The sequence below is a fragment of the Pipistrellus kuhlii genome, unplaced genomic scaffold, assembly GCF_014108245.1.
Source record: "Pipistrellus kuhlii isolate mPipKuh1 unplaced genomic scaffold, mPipKuh1.p scaffold_m20_p_3, whole genome shotgun sequence".
In the NCBI taxonomy this organism is placed as follows: Eukaryota; Metazoa; Chordata; class Mammalia; order Chiroptera; family Vespertilionidae; genus Pipistrellus; species Pipistrellus kuhlii.
In genome coordinates, this window is record NW_023425529.1 from 20959745 (window position 1) to 20977218 (window position 17474).

The 17474-nt window shown below is 41.7% G+C and overlaps 1 protein-coding gene across 1 annotated transcript in view; it reads right to left on the reverse strand.

The window, feature by feature from the left end:
- Nucleotides 1-17474, reverse strand: part of GUCY2C (guanylate cyclase 2C) — a 69354-nt gene that overhangs the window by 858 nt on the left and 51022 nt on the right. Inside the window, exons 19-27 of the mRNA XM_036455391.2 lie at nucleotides 16389-16526; nucleotides 15252-15340; nucleotides 12690-12781; nucleotides 11072-11230; nucleotides 8945-9137; nucleotides 7265-7439; nucleotides 4372-4470; nucleotides 2875-2969; nucleotides 915-991 (exon numbers count right to left, since the gene is read on the reverse strand). Of these exons, the coding sequence (XP_036311284.1) occupies nucleotides 915-991; nucleotides 2875-2969; nucleotides 4372-4470; nucleotides 7265-7439; nucleotides 8945-9137; nucleotides 11072-11230; nucleotides 12690-12781; nucleotides 15252-15340; nucleotides 16389-16526 (1117 nt within the window). The remainder of the gene's footprint in view (nucleotides 1-914; nucleotides 992-2874; nucleotides 2970-4371; nucleotides 4471-7264; nucleotides 7440-8944; nucleotides 9138-11071; nucleotides 11231-12689; nucleotides 12782-15251; nucleotides 15341-16388; nucleotides 16527-17474) is intronic.

The window sequence follows — 17474 nt, forward strand, 5'->3', positions numbered from 1 at the left end:
TGACCAAAAGGCACCATTAGCCTACCCTATGCAGTTGAATATATAGAAAAGGCAGAATATATTTCAAACTGAAAATTGTCATTTCAATTTCAAAGTGAAACACCACGCTGCTAGAACTTGGCGCTGTTAGGTTCACCCATGCCACTGCAGGGAGGGGGCAAGAGGCCAGAGCGATACTGGGCCCCTGCAACCCAACCCTGGAAACGTGTTGGTCCCACACATCCCTAGGAGTGTCCGGGGAGGACTCAGAATGAATGGAGGGTTTCAAGAATTTGAAATGGACGTGGAGCACTCCCAGGAAGAGGCCAGGTCCCCTGTGCCCCAGGGAAGACCTGGGTGGTTTTGGCATTTATAGGCTTGCCATCTGTCTGGAGTCTGCAAGATGGGGTTTCTCTACCATAGCAAATGCCACAGCAACAGCCACGTGACTGACTGCAGCAACCACTGTGCAACCTGGTGACAGTTTGAGTCAGCGTTAGTGGAACTGAGACTGTCAGTCAGACCTGGAACCTGTCTTCCTCGTCTCAGGGAGAGCACACATTCCATGGGAGGACCCAGAACCACAGCCGTAGGAATGGGGCAGATTCCATTGTTACCATGTGGCCCAGCAGAGAGCCGGAGGCAGGGGTGGAGGTGCAGAGTGCCTGTTGGCCTCCAGCGTGCTTTACTCTTATCAGAACCAGACGCACAGGAAGTGAGCTCTCCACCGTCCTCTGTTCTTCTGGGCATGCCTGGAATACCCAGCCTCTAGCAGCCAGAGAAGGGAAGTTTCTAAACTTCTCACACCTGTAGTCCTCATATTTAATGCACCACTGACACTGTCAAAGCACTTGCCAAAAAAAGTTAGCTGTACGAAGCCCAACTTACAAAGTCAACATCTCTACTCCCCTCCCCCACCACACCTAGCAACTTACACCGTAGGAGGGGTTGGCAGGTTGTATTTTTGGTCCTTCATTCCGGTCAGCCAGTAGGTGGTCTCAGTTCCTTTTCCCTAGTGAGACGAGAGAGGTGAGTACCATGGAGGCCAATGAGACAGATCAGTCCCAGCCCACTGTTCTGACAAGTGTCATTTCTAAGAAACTTTTCCCCTCTGAGTTCCTCATCAGTGCCTATATTTCAGTGTAGCACACCTTCCTGATATGGTCTGCATGACATATGGACAGAGCTAATTTCCAAATGCCTTTTTATTTTATTTTTGTTAATCTTTACCAGAGGATATTTTGTCCCTTGGGGGGGGGGAAGGGGAGAGAGAGAGAGAAAGAGAGAGAGAGAGAGAGAGAGAGAGAGAGAGAGAGAGAGAGAGAGAGAGAGAGAGAGAGAGGAGAGAGACATGTCAATTGGTTGCTTTCTGCACAAACCCTGAATAGGGCCAGGATTGGAGTCTGCAACCAAAGTACATGCCCTTGATGGGAATCAAACCTTTGACCTTCAGTCCTTGGGCTGATGCTCCAAACCCTGAGCCAAAACAGCTAAGGCTCCAAGTGCCACTTTAGAAACAAGTCTCTTGCCCTGGCTGGTAGCTCAGTTAGTTAGAGCATCATTCCAATATGCCAAGGTTATGGGTTCAAGACTCAGTCAGAGCACATACAAGAATCTACCAGTGAGTGTATAAATAAGCGGAACAACAAATTGATCTCTCTCTCTCAAATTAATAAAAACAAGTCTTTAAATCACCAGACATGTTTTCTTCAAAGTAAAATCCTCCCTCCCCAAAAATTTTAAAATATCACTACGGCAACATCACAAGAAATCTAAATTAAAAAGGAAGAAAATTCATCTACAGTTATGTTATGCCAACAAATCCGACTGGTTTTCATTACCCACATCATCTTCTGGCTCATTTTGCCATGAAGTTTGTCACAAAAGTTTTACCAGTTTCTCTACCTAAAGAGTGTAAACTATAAACACATGTGTATCATACTAAACACTTATTAAGTGATGTTTTCTAGGCCCATCTGGAGGTTATAAAATGAATGGAAACTTACTGAAAATCCTGTTTTTGCTAGAGCTGGTATTTGTAAAGAAGAGGGATGGATATATACATATAATTCATCTTTAAAAATAGTGTTGTTTTTTTTTTAATGTGTTTGAACTGTGGTAATCCATAAACTGTTTCCATCTGGGCAGAAATGCTCGGTGTAGAAAATGTATGTATGGAGGATTACAAAGAGAGTGTGGTGTTGGGACACTACTACACAAAAGGAGGCTTACGTTGTAACCACAGCAAAAAGGTTAGAAGCGCTATGGCTACTGGAGACAGATGATCTTACTGGCAATAGTTGGCCTCAAACCAACTGTGAAAAGATTGTAATGACCTTCAAAAAGCAGCCCGAGAGCCAAGTGGAGGCATTTGGTGGCTTTGATGGGCAGCTTGTCATCTCTTGTCCAGAGATTTGAATGATAAAGCAACTGGCTGGAGAGCTGGCCTTAGAGTGGCAGCATCTTGAAATAAGTCCAAGGATGTAAGGAGACGGGACATTGACTGTAGTTAAATTAGTCCTGAACTGGACTGTGGCTCTTGGGTATAAAGGAGGAATTGGGGGAAAAACTTGGGTGCCTGTGGAAGAAATGGTGGCAGCATTTAATAACATAGAGGTCATAGTTCAGAATATGAAAAGGGCTCATTGAAGTAAAGGGAAGCCGAGTTCACATTCTTTGGGGGTGGCTTCTCCTACATGGGATAGTGGGTGACCACCGCGGGGATGGCCAGTGATCATCGCGAAGACAGAGGGAGATGCATGCAGGGAGTACAAAAAGGGTTCTTCATCTTATGTTCCCTGATATTACTGACCACTGGGGGTCCAGTCTCAGAGGAAGTGGCCCACGGGGGTGTGTGAGTGGCTTTTCTGGGTGCTGTCTCTGCGGGCCCCTTACCTTTAAGTACGTTTCTCCTCTCACTTCATACAAAAACTGGCACTCAGTTCTCCTCAGGATGGCTATGGTGGAGCCACTCACATGGATTCTCAAGGCTGGAAAAGCAAAGCAGATCGATGAGAAGCTGGTCCATTTGAAATCTGTGCTATGGCCACATTTGTGTCCCCTCGATTCCGGACACTCACTTTAGATGTTCTTGACAGCTCAGATATTTTAGTGAGAGAACACTTAGAAATACGCCCAATGGATTAAATATCACACGTGGGAATAAAGAGGGTCTGGCACTGTTTTCAGGGTGCCGAGTGACGGAGCTCCTGCACCGTGAATTCTCATCCCAGCTCAGAGCGGAAGCCCCAGGACCGTGTTTAGATTTAGCTTGTGGTGCTGAGCTTGAGAGCTGGCATGTGGGCCCCCATGTAAACGTTCCAAAAAGTAGCCAAAGTATTGGTAACAAGGTGAAAATTCAGGAGACAGTTATAGGGTCTTGATTTTTCTCAAATGTTACTCTTCTGGGATATTGTTATCTTCCTGACAACTAAGTGGGGAGGATATACTTCCATTCATAAGTCCATTGCTGTATATCACCTTTCCCTTTATGGGTGCCACAGACAATAACATAGTAAGAATAATAGCACCCCCATATTATATGCCTACCATCTATCAGAGGATTGTTAATTGCTTAACTAATACATATCCTCTCCAATCCTTCCAGCAAGGTTGGTATCCTATCCTCAAATTTTTGATGCCTAGAAAAATGAGGTAATTCCCTACTACCTTAACCCAGACAGTGATTTGCATAGTTATAATTTTAATGCAAGTCTGTTTAACCCCAAACTCATTCTTTCCTTTACATCATGATTTTCCAGTATAAACCAGTATCAGGTTGTCAGTAAATTGCCAAAATACTGTTCTAACACCTGTATTTTTGCAATGTCTGCCCACATCTACCAATGCTTTCATTCACTCTTGTGTATATTTATGTTACTATCACTGTCATCAATATTTAGCATCTACTACATGCAACACAGAGTGCCTCTACCTTGCCAGGCAAATACAATATAGGTTTTAACAGATAACAAATAGTTACATTTTTCTTTACTAAAACCAGTTCCCAGGAAAACCAAATAAAAGAGAAACAGGAAAATGAAGCAAGTTGTATACTCCATGCCTAGCCTACTGACATTTTTTTTTTTAACTTACATGGATCTCTGCTAAAGTTAATGACTACTCCAGGTAGAGCATGCCTGACTGCATTGCTAATGAACCCAAACTAAGAGAAGCGACCTAAAACTGAGCCAAAAAAAGGATAATGTTCAGTAAATAGTCACAACAAAAGCAAATGTAGCAAGGCCTGGATTGGCATAGTTTTGTGTTCACTAAATGTGAAGAAGGGTCATTCATCATCTCACTGGCAAGTCTTATGCCTGTTATCCTACAATTCCCTCCTGCTGAAACACAGAATCTTTGTCCTTGAAGAAACACAATCTCCCTTCTTACGGAGGCCAGTGGATTCCATCCTGGAGGCTGTGTTGACGGTATCTCCAAATAGGCAATAACGAGGCATCTTGATCCCCACGACGCCAGCCGCACAGGGACCTGGAAAGGGCAGAAAGCAGGAAGTGGAGGGACGGAAAGTACAGAGAGGAATGAAGGTGCCACAATGCTGAATATGCCATTTGATAGAGATATGTCTGCGGGCATGAATAATGAGCTCGAATGAAGAATGTATTCCACGAGGGAAACATCAGTAGTCAATCAATGCATGCTTTCAGAAAGTATTTTGCTCTAGCATAGAAAAGTGCATTTGCACAAAGCAAGAAGGCATCAGGCCCAGGCTGAAAGGTGGGAAGTCAATCCAAATATTTTCAGCAAAAGCTGTAGGATGAAGACTATCCCATTGCTTGCTCACTGCACTGAGCCACACAGCCCTGAGCTCTGCACTGCAGGAGGTCCCAGTACACTTGAAGGCTCAGTGGTCCACGTTTGTCTTATTTTATTTTGATTTAGTGGAGTAACATTTCTGGGATTAATGGCATGATGATGGGAGACCCAGAAGACAAGGATCTAGCAGAATTTTCCCTGAGCATTTCACATGCCATGTGAATGCAGTGGGATGAGGGAGCACAAGAACAAAGACAAGGAAGCCAAGGAAGACAGTGCACTGTGTATACCTGGTGGGGAGGGAGGGTTTAAACAAGTGTTTGTGTGAAACGACTGAATGCAAGGGGTGAAAGATTTTAGATGTTAAAGATTAACTCAGAAACGGCAAAAGCAGGTGTTGGATAGAAGTAACTACTGGTCTTCTAGTCTGGCTGATTTCGAGTTGTGTTTTGATCTTCATAAGTTGAGTTTCTTTATAGATTTATCCTATAAACACTCTGTTTATGAACATTGAAAAAACAAAACAAAACAAAACAAAAAACTGGGCTTGCCCTGAGTGCTGAGCTTTTCCCTGTTAGGTTGGGTACAAAATAAATAAAAAGTAAGCAAACAGAAAAAGCAAACAGACAAAAGACTAACAGAGGCAGGAAAGGCAGACAAAAGACTAACTCCAGCAGAAGAGGCACAGTGGAGACAACTGCTAGATGGGATTTCTGATGGGGGCCTTAGATCTAGGCACAAGTGGCTCTTTAGAAACAGAGCGATAACACTGAGGGGGGCCTGGGCGTGGAAAAATCCTTGCAGATATTAGTTAGTCTTGTTTTCAACTATCACTGTTTAACTTCAACCCTTTCATTTCTTAGGGTTAAACCCTAGGATAGTGTAAGGTCAGGCCTGTTTCTAACTGCCCAGGAAACGGCCAAGAAATTGCAATCTCAACCTTATGTTTGCATTTCCCCAGGCCAATTTGCCAATTTCCCCAGGCCAATTTCCCCAGGCCACCTGCGTGTGGTTTCTGCCTATAAAAGCTTGTAACTAACCTCTGTTCAGGGCTCTCAAGCGGCAGTCTTTTTCTGGACTGCTGCTTGTGGGTCCCTGCGCAGCGCTTGGAATAAACCTCCTGCTCTTTGCATCAAGACTCGGGCTCTGCGTTTGATTTGGGGTCGCCGCTCATCCTTTGGACCGGGGGTCTTTCAGGCCTTACAATAGTACCTAGATAGTAGGTATGTGTGCCTATTAGCTATCCTTATTTCAGCCCAATTAGGTAGTGCTGGGCCCTGCTAGTCAGCTCAGGCCTTGAGGGGGGTCCCAAGGAGAGAGAAGGGGCCAGGACCCAGAGCTCCAGTTTCTCTGACTTGGTTCGGTCAGACCTGTTGCTCTTCTTTCCTCTGGAGATTTGCAATGGCTCAAGCAGACAGAATGCTGTTGCTAGCTGAAGAGATCCAGGAAGTTCCCTCTGGTGTATAGGGAAACATCTAAGACATTTGGCTATGGACACGATCGGGAAAGGCCACAGCTGTGTTCCTGGCAGTGAACAATGCAGCAGCAGTTTTTAACGTCTATTGACGGTCACTTTGAGAATCTCACTGATTTCTTAATCAATATTTACTACAGGCTTTGAGACAGGTGCTGTGGATACAGAATGACTTTTATAAATGCAGCTGTCTGGTTCTGGCCACAAAGCCTGGAGCTATCTCTCAGGTTTTCTATACTGTGTCTCTTCTGCAAGGCTTGAAGGCAGAAAGAGGAGCAATGACAAGAAATTATAGGGAGACGTGAGTTAATGTAACACAAGGAAAGACTGTCTTATGATTACAAATATTAATTATGGAGTGAGGTGGCTTTGGGAACAGTGAGTTTTCAGGAAATCCTGGAATTGTTCTAAAAGTGGCCATGTTATTACTTATTTTGGGACTGTAAAGATAATCTATGTCCTCTAAGGATTGATCTAGATAATTCCCGAGTTCCTTTCCAACTATGTTTTTCTAGAACAATTGTAACTCATCTTTTCAAATCTCTACCTTCAAGGATGAGTAACTTTCATGGTTTTCGAAGTGGCTCATGTGCTTTCTGTACCAATGAGAGGGGATGGGGAGCATAAATGCCCTGTTATAAGAATTTGACCATCCATCCCCTATTATCCCATAGATAATGTAATCCATTTAAGATACCATAATATTGAAGTTGGGGGTATGGGAGAGGGAGGGAATGGGAAGGAGATCAATGAAACACTAAATATAGTGACTTAACCAGGAAACCTGGAGCTTGTTATCTTAGGACATGGTTGGTGTTTATCATTCCAGGAATCAAAGGTGTTTCCTAGAGCTCCCTAGGGATGGGTCTAATTATGCCCGGATGTGTAATGGACCTCATTTTTGGCAGACAGATCCAAGAGTAAACCTCACATGAACACTGATCACATTTGAAGATTCTACACTTTCTGATTTAGTGGGTGCACAGAGATACATATGGTTCCCATTTGCTACCATGCTCAACCCCAACCCCATACCAGAGTGAATTCCAATGCGAATCCATATCGGGAGGCCAGGAAGATGCTCAAGCTCAAAGGTCCCCATGAAGCTCAGAATATCCAAGGCCATCTTGGCAATGTCTACTGCGTGCCGATTGCCATTTCTCTTAGGCAAGCCACTAGCTACCATGTAGGCATCACCAATGGTTTCCACCTGTGAAAACAGTTTCTGATCAGTGAAGCTGCCCTTTTGAAAGGCATAAGAAATGAAACAGAAGCAGTTAATCACATATCAACTGCAAGAGAAAACTCAGCATGAACCCTTACACTTTTTTCTGGGACCAGTTTAAGGCCAGTTTCTATGCTCATTTCTTTAGGGTTCCGATAGTCTAGTAAAATGGATGATAAAATAGCTATAGATGATTATATGTAAGTACTTCACAATAATATAAATCACCCAGATGTGTTGATAATTCTAGGAATGTTTAAATAATCTGAGTAGCTATATGTTATTTTAGAAAGACCTTTATTTACCAGAAAAGTCATTTTTAGCACTTACCAATTTTCACATACTATTTGGAAAAAAAAAAAATTGTTTCCTCCAAGATAAAATACATACATTCTCCACACACTTTTCTTATAAGTACTAGATTTATATTAACAGTACTGTATAAACATTATTCTTTGATAAATGGCCTCTCCTCCCTTTTAATTTTATTTCCACAATCATATGCATAGTTCACGTTTATTGGTTAGTTAACTTCTTTTTGTCATATATCTCTAAAATGCATAATTATTTTCTGTCTGACAAGGGCTATTGTTAATATGACTTTTTGAGGATTGGGCTAAGACAAAGCCTAGAAGGGAAGTCCTTTTTGTGAGCAATAACCAGTATGACAGAGTGTTATAGGAATGAATTCTAAGCTTTGTTTATCTAAATAGTCCTTACAATAACCCATTGAGGTAGGTATTATTATCATCCCATTTTACAGATAGGCAAACTGAGACCTGATGAAGTTAAATATATTTTAAGAGATCACATGGTTAGTAAGGGGCAAATGGGGATTTGAATAAAGAGATCTATTTCTAAAGCTACTCATTCCATATGGTATGCTGCTTTTCTAACACAAGAATGTGGGAATTCAATTTCCCTTTACTCTTCTGACTCAGACTTAATAGCCTAGGACTGGTCAGCAGGCCAGCCAGGCAACAGATCCAGCTGTGAACTTGCAGAAACTTCTCTCTCTTCTTCTGTGGTCTTTCCTGAATGATGCTGCTATTTCAACAACAACAAGATATTCCTATTCTACTTATTGTAACTCCAGGATCTTGCAATCTGCCTGAACACTATCCATTTTTTGAAGATGATTAGAGAGGATGCTGTTGTCTCTAAATTTAGTACCCCAAATTCATTCCTGCTGAAGTTTATGTTATTGTTTTTTCAAACTACTTAAAGTTATTTGGTCGTTTTGACTTCTGAGCCTTATTCTTTTTTTCTTCTTCTTCTTTATTGTTTAAAGTATTACATGCCTCCTTTCCCCCCTAACTTCTGTCCCTTCTTATTCTTTTACTTCCCTTCACTTTGAGATCCAATTCAACCTCCAATGCATTAAATCATAAATTAGGAAGGACAAGACCTGAAAAGTAACAGGAACAACCAATCTGGCTCTGCCGACCTGGGCCTCAAGATCATTTCAGCCTGTCAGGTGAGGTGGTTACCTTGTACACGTCATGGTGATCGAGAATGTGGTCAAAGCTCTTATAGATGTCATTCAGCATGTCTACCACTTCCATGGGGGTGCTGTATTTGCAGATAGTGGTGAAACCTACAATGTCACTGAAGTAGATGGTAACTTCCTCATATAGTTCAGGCTCCACAATGCCTTTCTCCTTCAGGGACTTGACCACTAGCCTAGATGAAAGGGAAAAAATTGCCATCAACTTTAGTAAATTTTTTTCTTCTCTTACATAAACCTTTGAGACAGTAGTAATTGTTGACCAGGAATTCTAGAATTTGGGGTTTCCAGTAAACTGGGTGGCTAGAAAGCAAAGGTAAGTCGCATATACCACATGTATGACCATATTACATACATACATACATACACATATAATACGTGCATTTGAACTCAGATGACTATGCTAGTAAGCAGGTTTAGCATTAACTTAGTACAGTGGTCGGCAAACTGCGGCTCGTGAACCACATGTGGCTCTTTGGCCCATTGAGTTTTTAGCAAAGGCCAGCTTAGGAGTACCCTAATTAAGTTAATAACAGTGTACCTACCTATATAGTTTAAGTTTAAAAATTTGGCTCTCAAAAGAAATTTCAGTCGTTGTACTGTTGATACCTGACTCTGCTGACTAATGAATTTGCCGACCACTGACTTAGTACTTGACTGTTGAACCTAATACACATATACACATGCTACTACATTATATACTTGCTCATTTTTTATCTCTCATAGTTTCATCTATACATAACTCTATATCCAGAAGCTGAGAGGGAGAGAGTGTCATTAAAGTAAGGGCTTGAGTGACTATAGCTATGAGATCTTTCTCATCATCCGAGTCCATAATTTTACCTCCCTGACATGTTTAACATGACATTGTTTGTAGTAGGAACCAGAATTTATTTGATATATTCTGAACCAGATTTGGGTTCTTTAAAAAGCAAAGCCAATCACCATGTAAACAAGTTAAAATTATGCTAAAACGGAAGAAGTCAAATAGAAGCAACTTAGAATATCTTTGTTGAAGAGCTATAAAGAGCAGCATATCAGACTCAGAATTAAGAGAGAAGAACCACAAGAAGGGATTCCATATTCCTTCTTGTGCCAAGTTGGCTTTTTATTTCCCCCAACCTATCATGAGCCGCATGCTCCCTGTCTGCCCTTGGGATCACTCTATAAAGGATCTGAGTATGGAACCACCAGAACCAGAACCTGGAAGCTGGGAGGTACCATAGAGGTCATTGAGAATAACCTCTTTTTTTATTTTATTTTTTTAAATGTATTTGAAATGCAAATCAGAACAAGGGTTAGCGAGATCCATGCATTTTAAAACTCAATCTTTTAAAGAATATGCACCCCTATGTTCAGAGCAGTGTTATTTACAATAGATAAGATCTGGAAAGTGCCCATCAGTAAATGAGTGGATAAAAAAAAAGCTGTTGTAGAGTTACACAAAGGAATACTAAACAGCTGTAAAAGGAAGGATCTCTTAACCTTTGTAACAGCATGGATGAACTTGAAGATTATGTTAAGCAAAATGAGCCAGTTAGGGAAAAACAACTACCCTGTTTCCCCAAAAATAAGACAGTGTCTTATATTAATTTTTTCTCCCAAAGTTGCGCTAGATCTTATTTTCAGGGGATGTCTTATCTTTCCATGCACTAGGTCTTATTTTCAGAGGATGTCTTATTTTCGGGGAAACACGGTATCACATGATCTCACTTATATGTGGAATCTAATGAACAAAAGAAACTGATGAATGAAATAGGTCCAGAGGCAAGATGCATGGAACAGAATGACAGATCTCAGTGGGGAAGGGGGAAGGGGGAGAGGAAGAGATTAACCAAAGAACATGCATATAAGCACAGCCCAAGGACACAGACAATAGTGTGGGAAAGGCCTGGGGTGGGGCAGGGGCTGGGTGGAGGGGGGCAAAGATAGGGGGAAGAGAGGTATCTGTAATATGTATATGAAACAAAACAAAAAAAGAATATGCAAAATGGAACAATCCTAAATAGATCAAGAAAAACAATGCTAGACAAATATGCTGAAGCTTTTAGCTTTAAGAGGTATAGCTGTGCTGTTGTGGGAAACCACATCAGCAGGACCACTGTCTTACCTTGGGAGCAACATAAAATTTAGCCTGTCAGCTCTGTCCCTCTCTGCCTTGTACAGCTGTGTCCTTTCCTCCACCAGATGTTCCAGATTTCGGGAGTATAGCTGCAGACGTCGGATCAAGGTGTCCATATAACTTTCACTTTTCTGGTCATGAAAAAGGCTGTGGGTAGTAATATATAAAGAGCTCTTACACATTGTTAAGAAAACATGAACATCTATTATAACTACAGGCAAATATGATGAACAGGTAATTAAACAAAGAAAAAATTAAAAATGGCTGACACCTAACAAAAACATTTAATAGGAAAAATGAAAGAAATAAGATTAATAAAAAAGAAAGAAAGACTAACAGGGAAATAATCACTTGACAAGTATTACCAAATGTTGTAACAATGATAATCAATGTCGGTAAGAAGAAAGACATATATGCATACAACCTTCCTGGAGGGATATCTGATAAAAATGTGTCATAACTTTAAGAATACACATACCAATCAGCCCATCAATTCCGCTTCTAAGAATTATTGTAAGGAAACAATCATGAACATGCTAAAGGTTAACTTGTGTACCAAAAGGTCCCAGGTTCGATTCTAGTTAAGGGCTTGTACCTTGGTTGCGGGCACATCCCCAGTAGGGTTGTGCAAGAGGCAGCTAATCGATGATTCTCTCTCATCGATGTTTCTTATTATTTTTTTCTATTTCTTTTTTTAAAATTTCTTTATTGGTAACAGGTTTGTAAAGCAATGAAAAGTGGGCAAGAATTAAATGGCTTATTACTTCCTGCTCCTTTCCCCCAATGACAGCTTAGATCTACCAAATCAATGACCTCACTTTGATTAACTTCACTCCACTTCTTCTCCAGCCTTGGGCTTTTAGCCTCGTTAAGTATCTGAATGACTTAATGAGACTTACAGAAAGTTAGAGTTAGAAGGAATTGTACAAATGATCTTGTTCAGTCAGTCCAATTTTACTAACAAGAAAATTGACACCCAATTAGGATAAGTGTTTTGCCCAATGTCCCTCAGCAGCAATTATTAGATTCTAGTGTAGAAACTGGATCCCCTCTCTCGTGCCAATGTTATTTTTCTCACTCTGCGCTGTCTCTAACAGAAAACATGAGAAATCTAGAATTCAGTCTTATTGGATAATTGTGTGTTACTTTTTAAAAAAAAATCCTGAATTATAGTCTGACTCATGGCTCAAGTCTTAAGGACATAGTGCCAAAGTTTCTGATCCTAAGATTAATTTTTTTTTTTTTAAGATTTGAAAAATTTAAGACACTTGGTGATCTTAAGAATTATCCAGGAACTTTACCGATTTCCAGGACTTCTAAATTCTAATTACCTGCAGAAGGGTCAGGGAACTATATTTTTAACAGACATACTATGATTAGTCAGAATATAGTTTTTAATCAGGCAAGTTTGGCCCTTGAGTATTTAACTTGTCAAGTGATTATTTCCCTGTTAGTCTCCATATCATTTTAATTTTTCTGAGGTAAGTGCTTCAGCTTGGGGTTTTTCATTAGAATAGGTACTCTCATTCTTAGGTGCTACTGAATGTCAACTATTGTTAGAATAATCCGAAATCGGTGAGAAAAAAAGCAAAAATGTCAGCAATACCCAAATATCTTGGCCAGTGTACTCTCAATTTTCTTGAAATCTGGTCTCTTTTCTGGATCTTCCTCCCAGCAGTTTTTTACAAGCAGATATACCTGGAAGGAAAAAAGGATGGATTAGCTCAGGGGGTGGTATCCTATCCTATTTCCTTCCAGAATGGGAGTCATTGAGGCAGGGACTATTTTAAAAAGATCTCAACTCTGCCAAAACCGGTTTGGCTCAGTAATAGAGCATTGGTCTGCGGACTGAAAGGTCCCAGGTTCTATTCTGGTCAGGGGCATGTACGTTGGTTGCGGGCACATCCCCAGTAGGGGGTGTGCAAGAGGCAGCTGGTCGATGTTTCTCTCTCATCGATGTTTCTAGCTCTCTATCTCTCTCCCTTCCTCTCCGTAAAAAATCAATAAAATATATTAAGGAAAAAAAAGAAGAAAAAGAAAAGATCTCAACTCTGACAATGCGGATGAGGTCGCCCAGTTGTCTGCAGTTATCTCAGGCATCACCACCTGTACCGCCTTGCCTAAACCCTTCCTAGACGCTGAATTAATGAAAAAGGTAATAGTAATTTGGGCAGGGCTAGATTAATGGGAGAGACAAAATCTTTACATACACTTGCAGGATGTATGTTGGGAAGAACAAGAAATAGTTGGGTTCAGTGAGTATGAGACAGTGACTGTAAATGAGAGCGAGGCACTTCAGCAGCATTTTTAACCACGGCTAACAGGGGAATTGCCTGGGAGAGTTTACAGAATTTCTTTTGCCGGGGCCCCAACCTAGAAGATTCTGACTTAATTGCTTTATGAAGGAATCTTAGGGCTCTCGGATTTAGCAAACAAAAATATAGAATGCCCAGCTAAACTCAAATTTCAGATAAACAATGAATAATTTCTTTAGCATAAATATGTCCCAAATATTGCATGGGCAAAGGACAATAATGTATATAATTATTATCATTACATATTAATATAAAATATTTATTATGGTATTAAATAATGTAATTATATATAATCATAATTATATTATAAGGTTATACTATAATTATATTATCATTGAATAATTGCATAAAACATAATTATAATAGAATTATTATGATACATAGACTGTATATTATTATGGCATATATAAAAGAGAAGGGAGGAAGGGGAGGTTCAGGGGAAGGGGAGACATGAGGAAGCCCAGGGAAACAGCATCTCACTATCCCTGGTTTGCAGCTTTTGTTGGGTCAGAAAAGCCTGGTGAAAACCATTAGTTTGTTCTTTACTTTAGTTAGAAATAAGATCACAAACGGTATTAGGTGCAGTCCCTGCCCATGTTCTTTGCCTCAGGCATCCCTGGGAAGGACTAGCTATGCCTACCTGCATTCACCACTAGATGATGCCTTTGCCTTGGTACATGATCTACTGATGACCTTAAAGAGACATGGACAAATCCAACCCACAGCCGGGCTGACCCAGCACCGCCGAGTGAATCAGGGGGCACTGCCAAGTCACCTATATTCGACTGGAACCAGCTACTAGATATGAAATCTTTTCTTGCTTCCAATTCCAGAACCATCTGACTACACGAGTGAATGGAGGCGGAAAAATGCTTTAGTGAAAGAAGTTTTAAGCAACATGTGGCTATCCTCAGACTAGAGAGGAGAGGGATTTGCTGACATGTGGGGAGGAATCCCAGCATCCTGAAAATCAGGGTGGAGGGATAGAATAAGACCAGGCAGGATAGGAGCAGTTCTATTTTAGAGCCTTGGGTCTGCAGCCTGTCTTTAATATTGAGATAGAGAAAAGAAGAGGTAAAAATAGCGCATTCACATCCAGCTACGCTGGCCATAAACCTCACCTGAAGATGTTTATAACTCAAAGGAAAATGGTTTGTTTTGCTTATTTAATCTTTATCCACAAGGTACAAACAAAAGGTTTTATTTTTAAGATCCTAAAAACTTTTAAAACACATTGTTTACTATCTTTGGGGATTATAAAAGCTCAGATAAAATTATGAAATAAATTTTTTTTTATCTTTTTAAATATTTTATTGATTTTGTACAGAGAGGAAGGGAGAGAGATAGAGAGCTAGAAACATCGATGAGAGAGAGTCATCGATCAGCTGCCTCTTGCACACCCCCTACTGGGGATATTATGCCCGCCACCAATGTACATGCCCTTGACCGGAATCGAACCCGGGACCTTTCAGTCCCCAAGCCGATGCTCTATCCACTGAACCAAACCGGTTTCGGCAAATTATGAAATAAATTTAGAATCTTTTCCCACAGGCTTTAATGCCTTTGTGAAGGATTATTTAAAAATTTAAACAAATGCAGGAAGAAAAGCTCAGTTTCCTTCAGATGAAGAATAAAAGGAGAGAAAGCACACTTCCCCATTGTTTCCAGATGTTGGTGTACTTATTTTTCAATCACTAGGTGGTAGTTAGAAGCCTGGCCAGTATACCACATGGGCATCTTGCTTTGTTAGCTCCTAGGAACTGAGAATGAGACGTGTGCTTAAGAGACCAGCTCTTTCCTGAGTTCAGAGAAGTGGAAACAGATAAGGTAGGGTGGCAGGCTGAGAAACTCACCTCCAGCTCCTTCTCCTCGGCTGTTTCCAGGAACAGATCTGGGCGGAAGGGCTTCACTCCATTGGAACTCTCCACTCTGAAAATTTTCTCTGATGGGACGAGAATAATTCAATTACAAGAGAGAATGCAGCATGGAGCAGCGATCAGATTCCAAACTGGCTCCCCGACTCCGATGGGGCCAGTAAGAGTGCGGCAGCACCGGGGTCAGCAGTCGGCAGAGGGATGCAGAATGAGCCGCCAGGATAAGGGGTCTCATACCTCCTATACCCAGGAGGCTAGCCCTCAACTTAAGGCCACTAACCCTATGAAACTCAACTCAGACACCGCTGCCTTCAGTGGGCTTCCTCTGACCAATATCTAGCCTGCAATCCCTATATCCCCAGTCACCCCTCCCCCAGACAGTTCAAAGTTGGCACAAGTAAGTGCTCCGTAAGGGAGGATTGAGTGAATGGAATGAAATATTGAACCATTGCCCTCACCCCCACCCCCTTCCAGGCTCCAAGGGGACATGTGACAAAAGTACAGATCTTAGTAGTAACTAAAATATGTATGTCCCACTTCAGTGATCTAGGTGTTAGACACCTGGCTGTTTGGAATCAGAAGGAAAGAGGGAAATTATAAGGGGCGATTCTTTATTTTTAAATACATTTTTATTGATTTCGGAGAGGAAGTGAGAGCGAGAGATAGAAACGTCAATGATGAGAGAGAATCATTGATCGGCTGCCTCCTGCACGCCCCCTACTGGGGATCGAGACTGCAATCTGGGCATGTGAGCTTGACCCGAATGGAACCTGGGACCTTTCAGTTTGCAGGCCAGTGCTCTAGCCACTGAGCCAAACTGTGCTCTGACCGGGAATTGAAACATGACCTTAACCAGAGCCACACCTGCAGGCAAGGGAAGATTCTTTAACTAACAATGATACTGGTGGTAGTGACACTTGGCAGCGAGGTATTGTCTCATGCACTTCAGAGCACTCTGACATTCATCCATCTAAACCTTCCAAAGTGGACAGTGAAGACATGTTACTGCTTTTTCAGCTGAGGGCGAGATGTGGTCACACAGATTAGCGTCCCTGTCACCCTAGAATGCAGGTTAGCCAGTCCCAGCGGGGGCAGATGAAAGGGTCAGGCTCTTACCATTCTGGTCGCGGCAGCTCTGCGTGTAGAAGGTCTCCCTCCGCATGATGATCTCCTGTGCGATGATCCCGTAGCTGTACACGTCCCCTTTCTGAGAGATGCTGGCTTGGCGGAGGTGCTCCGGGGCTGTCCACAGGTCTGGGCATTCAGCATGGAGATTGCAAAGTTAAGGGGGTGAGCAGCCCATAGTCGCCAACCTGCTTCTGTTCTTTAAGTCCCTACAGCAGGCACCCTGAATATGAGTGGCCTCGAGTTTATAGGGTCCCAGACTTTTGAGAAGACTATGCTAATAATGGTGTTAAGGGTAGAACACACACCTTTTAGTATGACTCTGTAATGCCAGGATTTGGGTGAGGTCATACGGCAATGTCTTTTCTAACACTGCTAGGATCATAGCCCCGAACACCCTCAAGGTCTACCTAGAATAGCACCTGGTGTACAGGAAGTGCTTGCAAAGGTTTGTGGGATGAACACACTAGAATGTGAGAGGCTAAGAGGGTTTACCAGCTTATGGGACATAAGGCATAAACCTACGGAAGCCTTTGTAAATGTTTAAAAATAAAGACAGCGCATTCAAAGAGACTATGACTGATATTTTCCAGATGTGACACACTGACAGCCCCCAAATCAGCTATTGCCCAGCGATGTGTTTTCTTGGATTCCCACAGTGTTCTTTAACACATAATGCATACCATTCATTCCCATGTTACTACTGGGCCTGCTACTCCCTAATGCTTCCCATCTAGTCCGCTTCACAGTGAAGTGCTCCAGTGTTCTGTGTTTGGCTCCTATAGATACTTGGGCTTTGGACTCTCATCACTTATCTTATTTAGTAATAACAGGGCCTACAATTGTTCTCCAACATCCCTTGAAGTTTTTCCAGAATCACCTAGCTCCTTGTGAGTTTTTTGAGGTTTGTATGTTTGGCAGTTTTGATGGAAAAAAAATCTATAGATTTATGTTGTTGGCTACAGTGTTAGGCTTATTCTCCTCATGTGGTTTTCCATCCAAATGTTCATTGCCTTTTTGAGTTGATGTCTTGTGACTTTATGTGTCTTGTGATTCATGTGGTTTGGGGTTACGGGA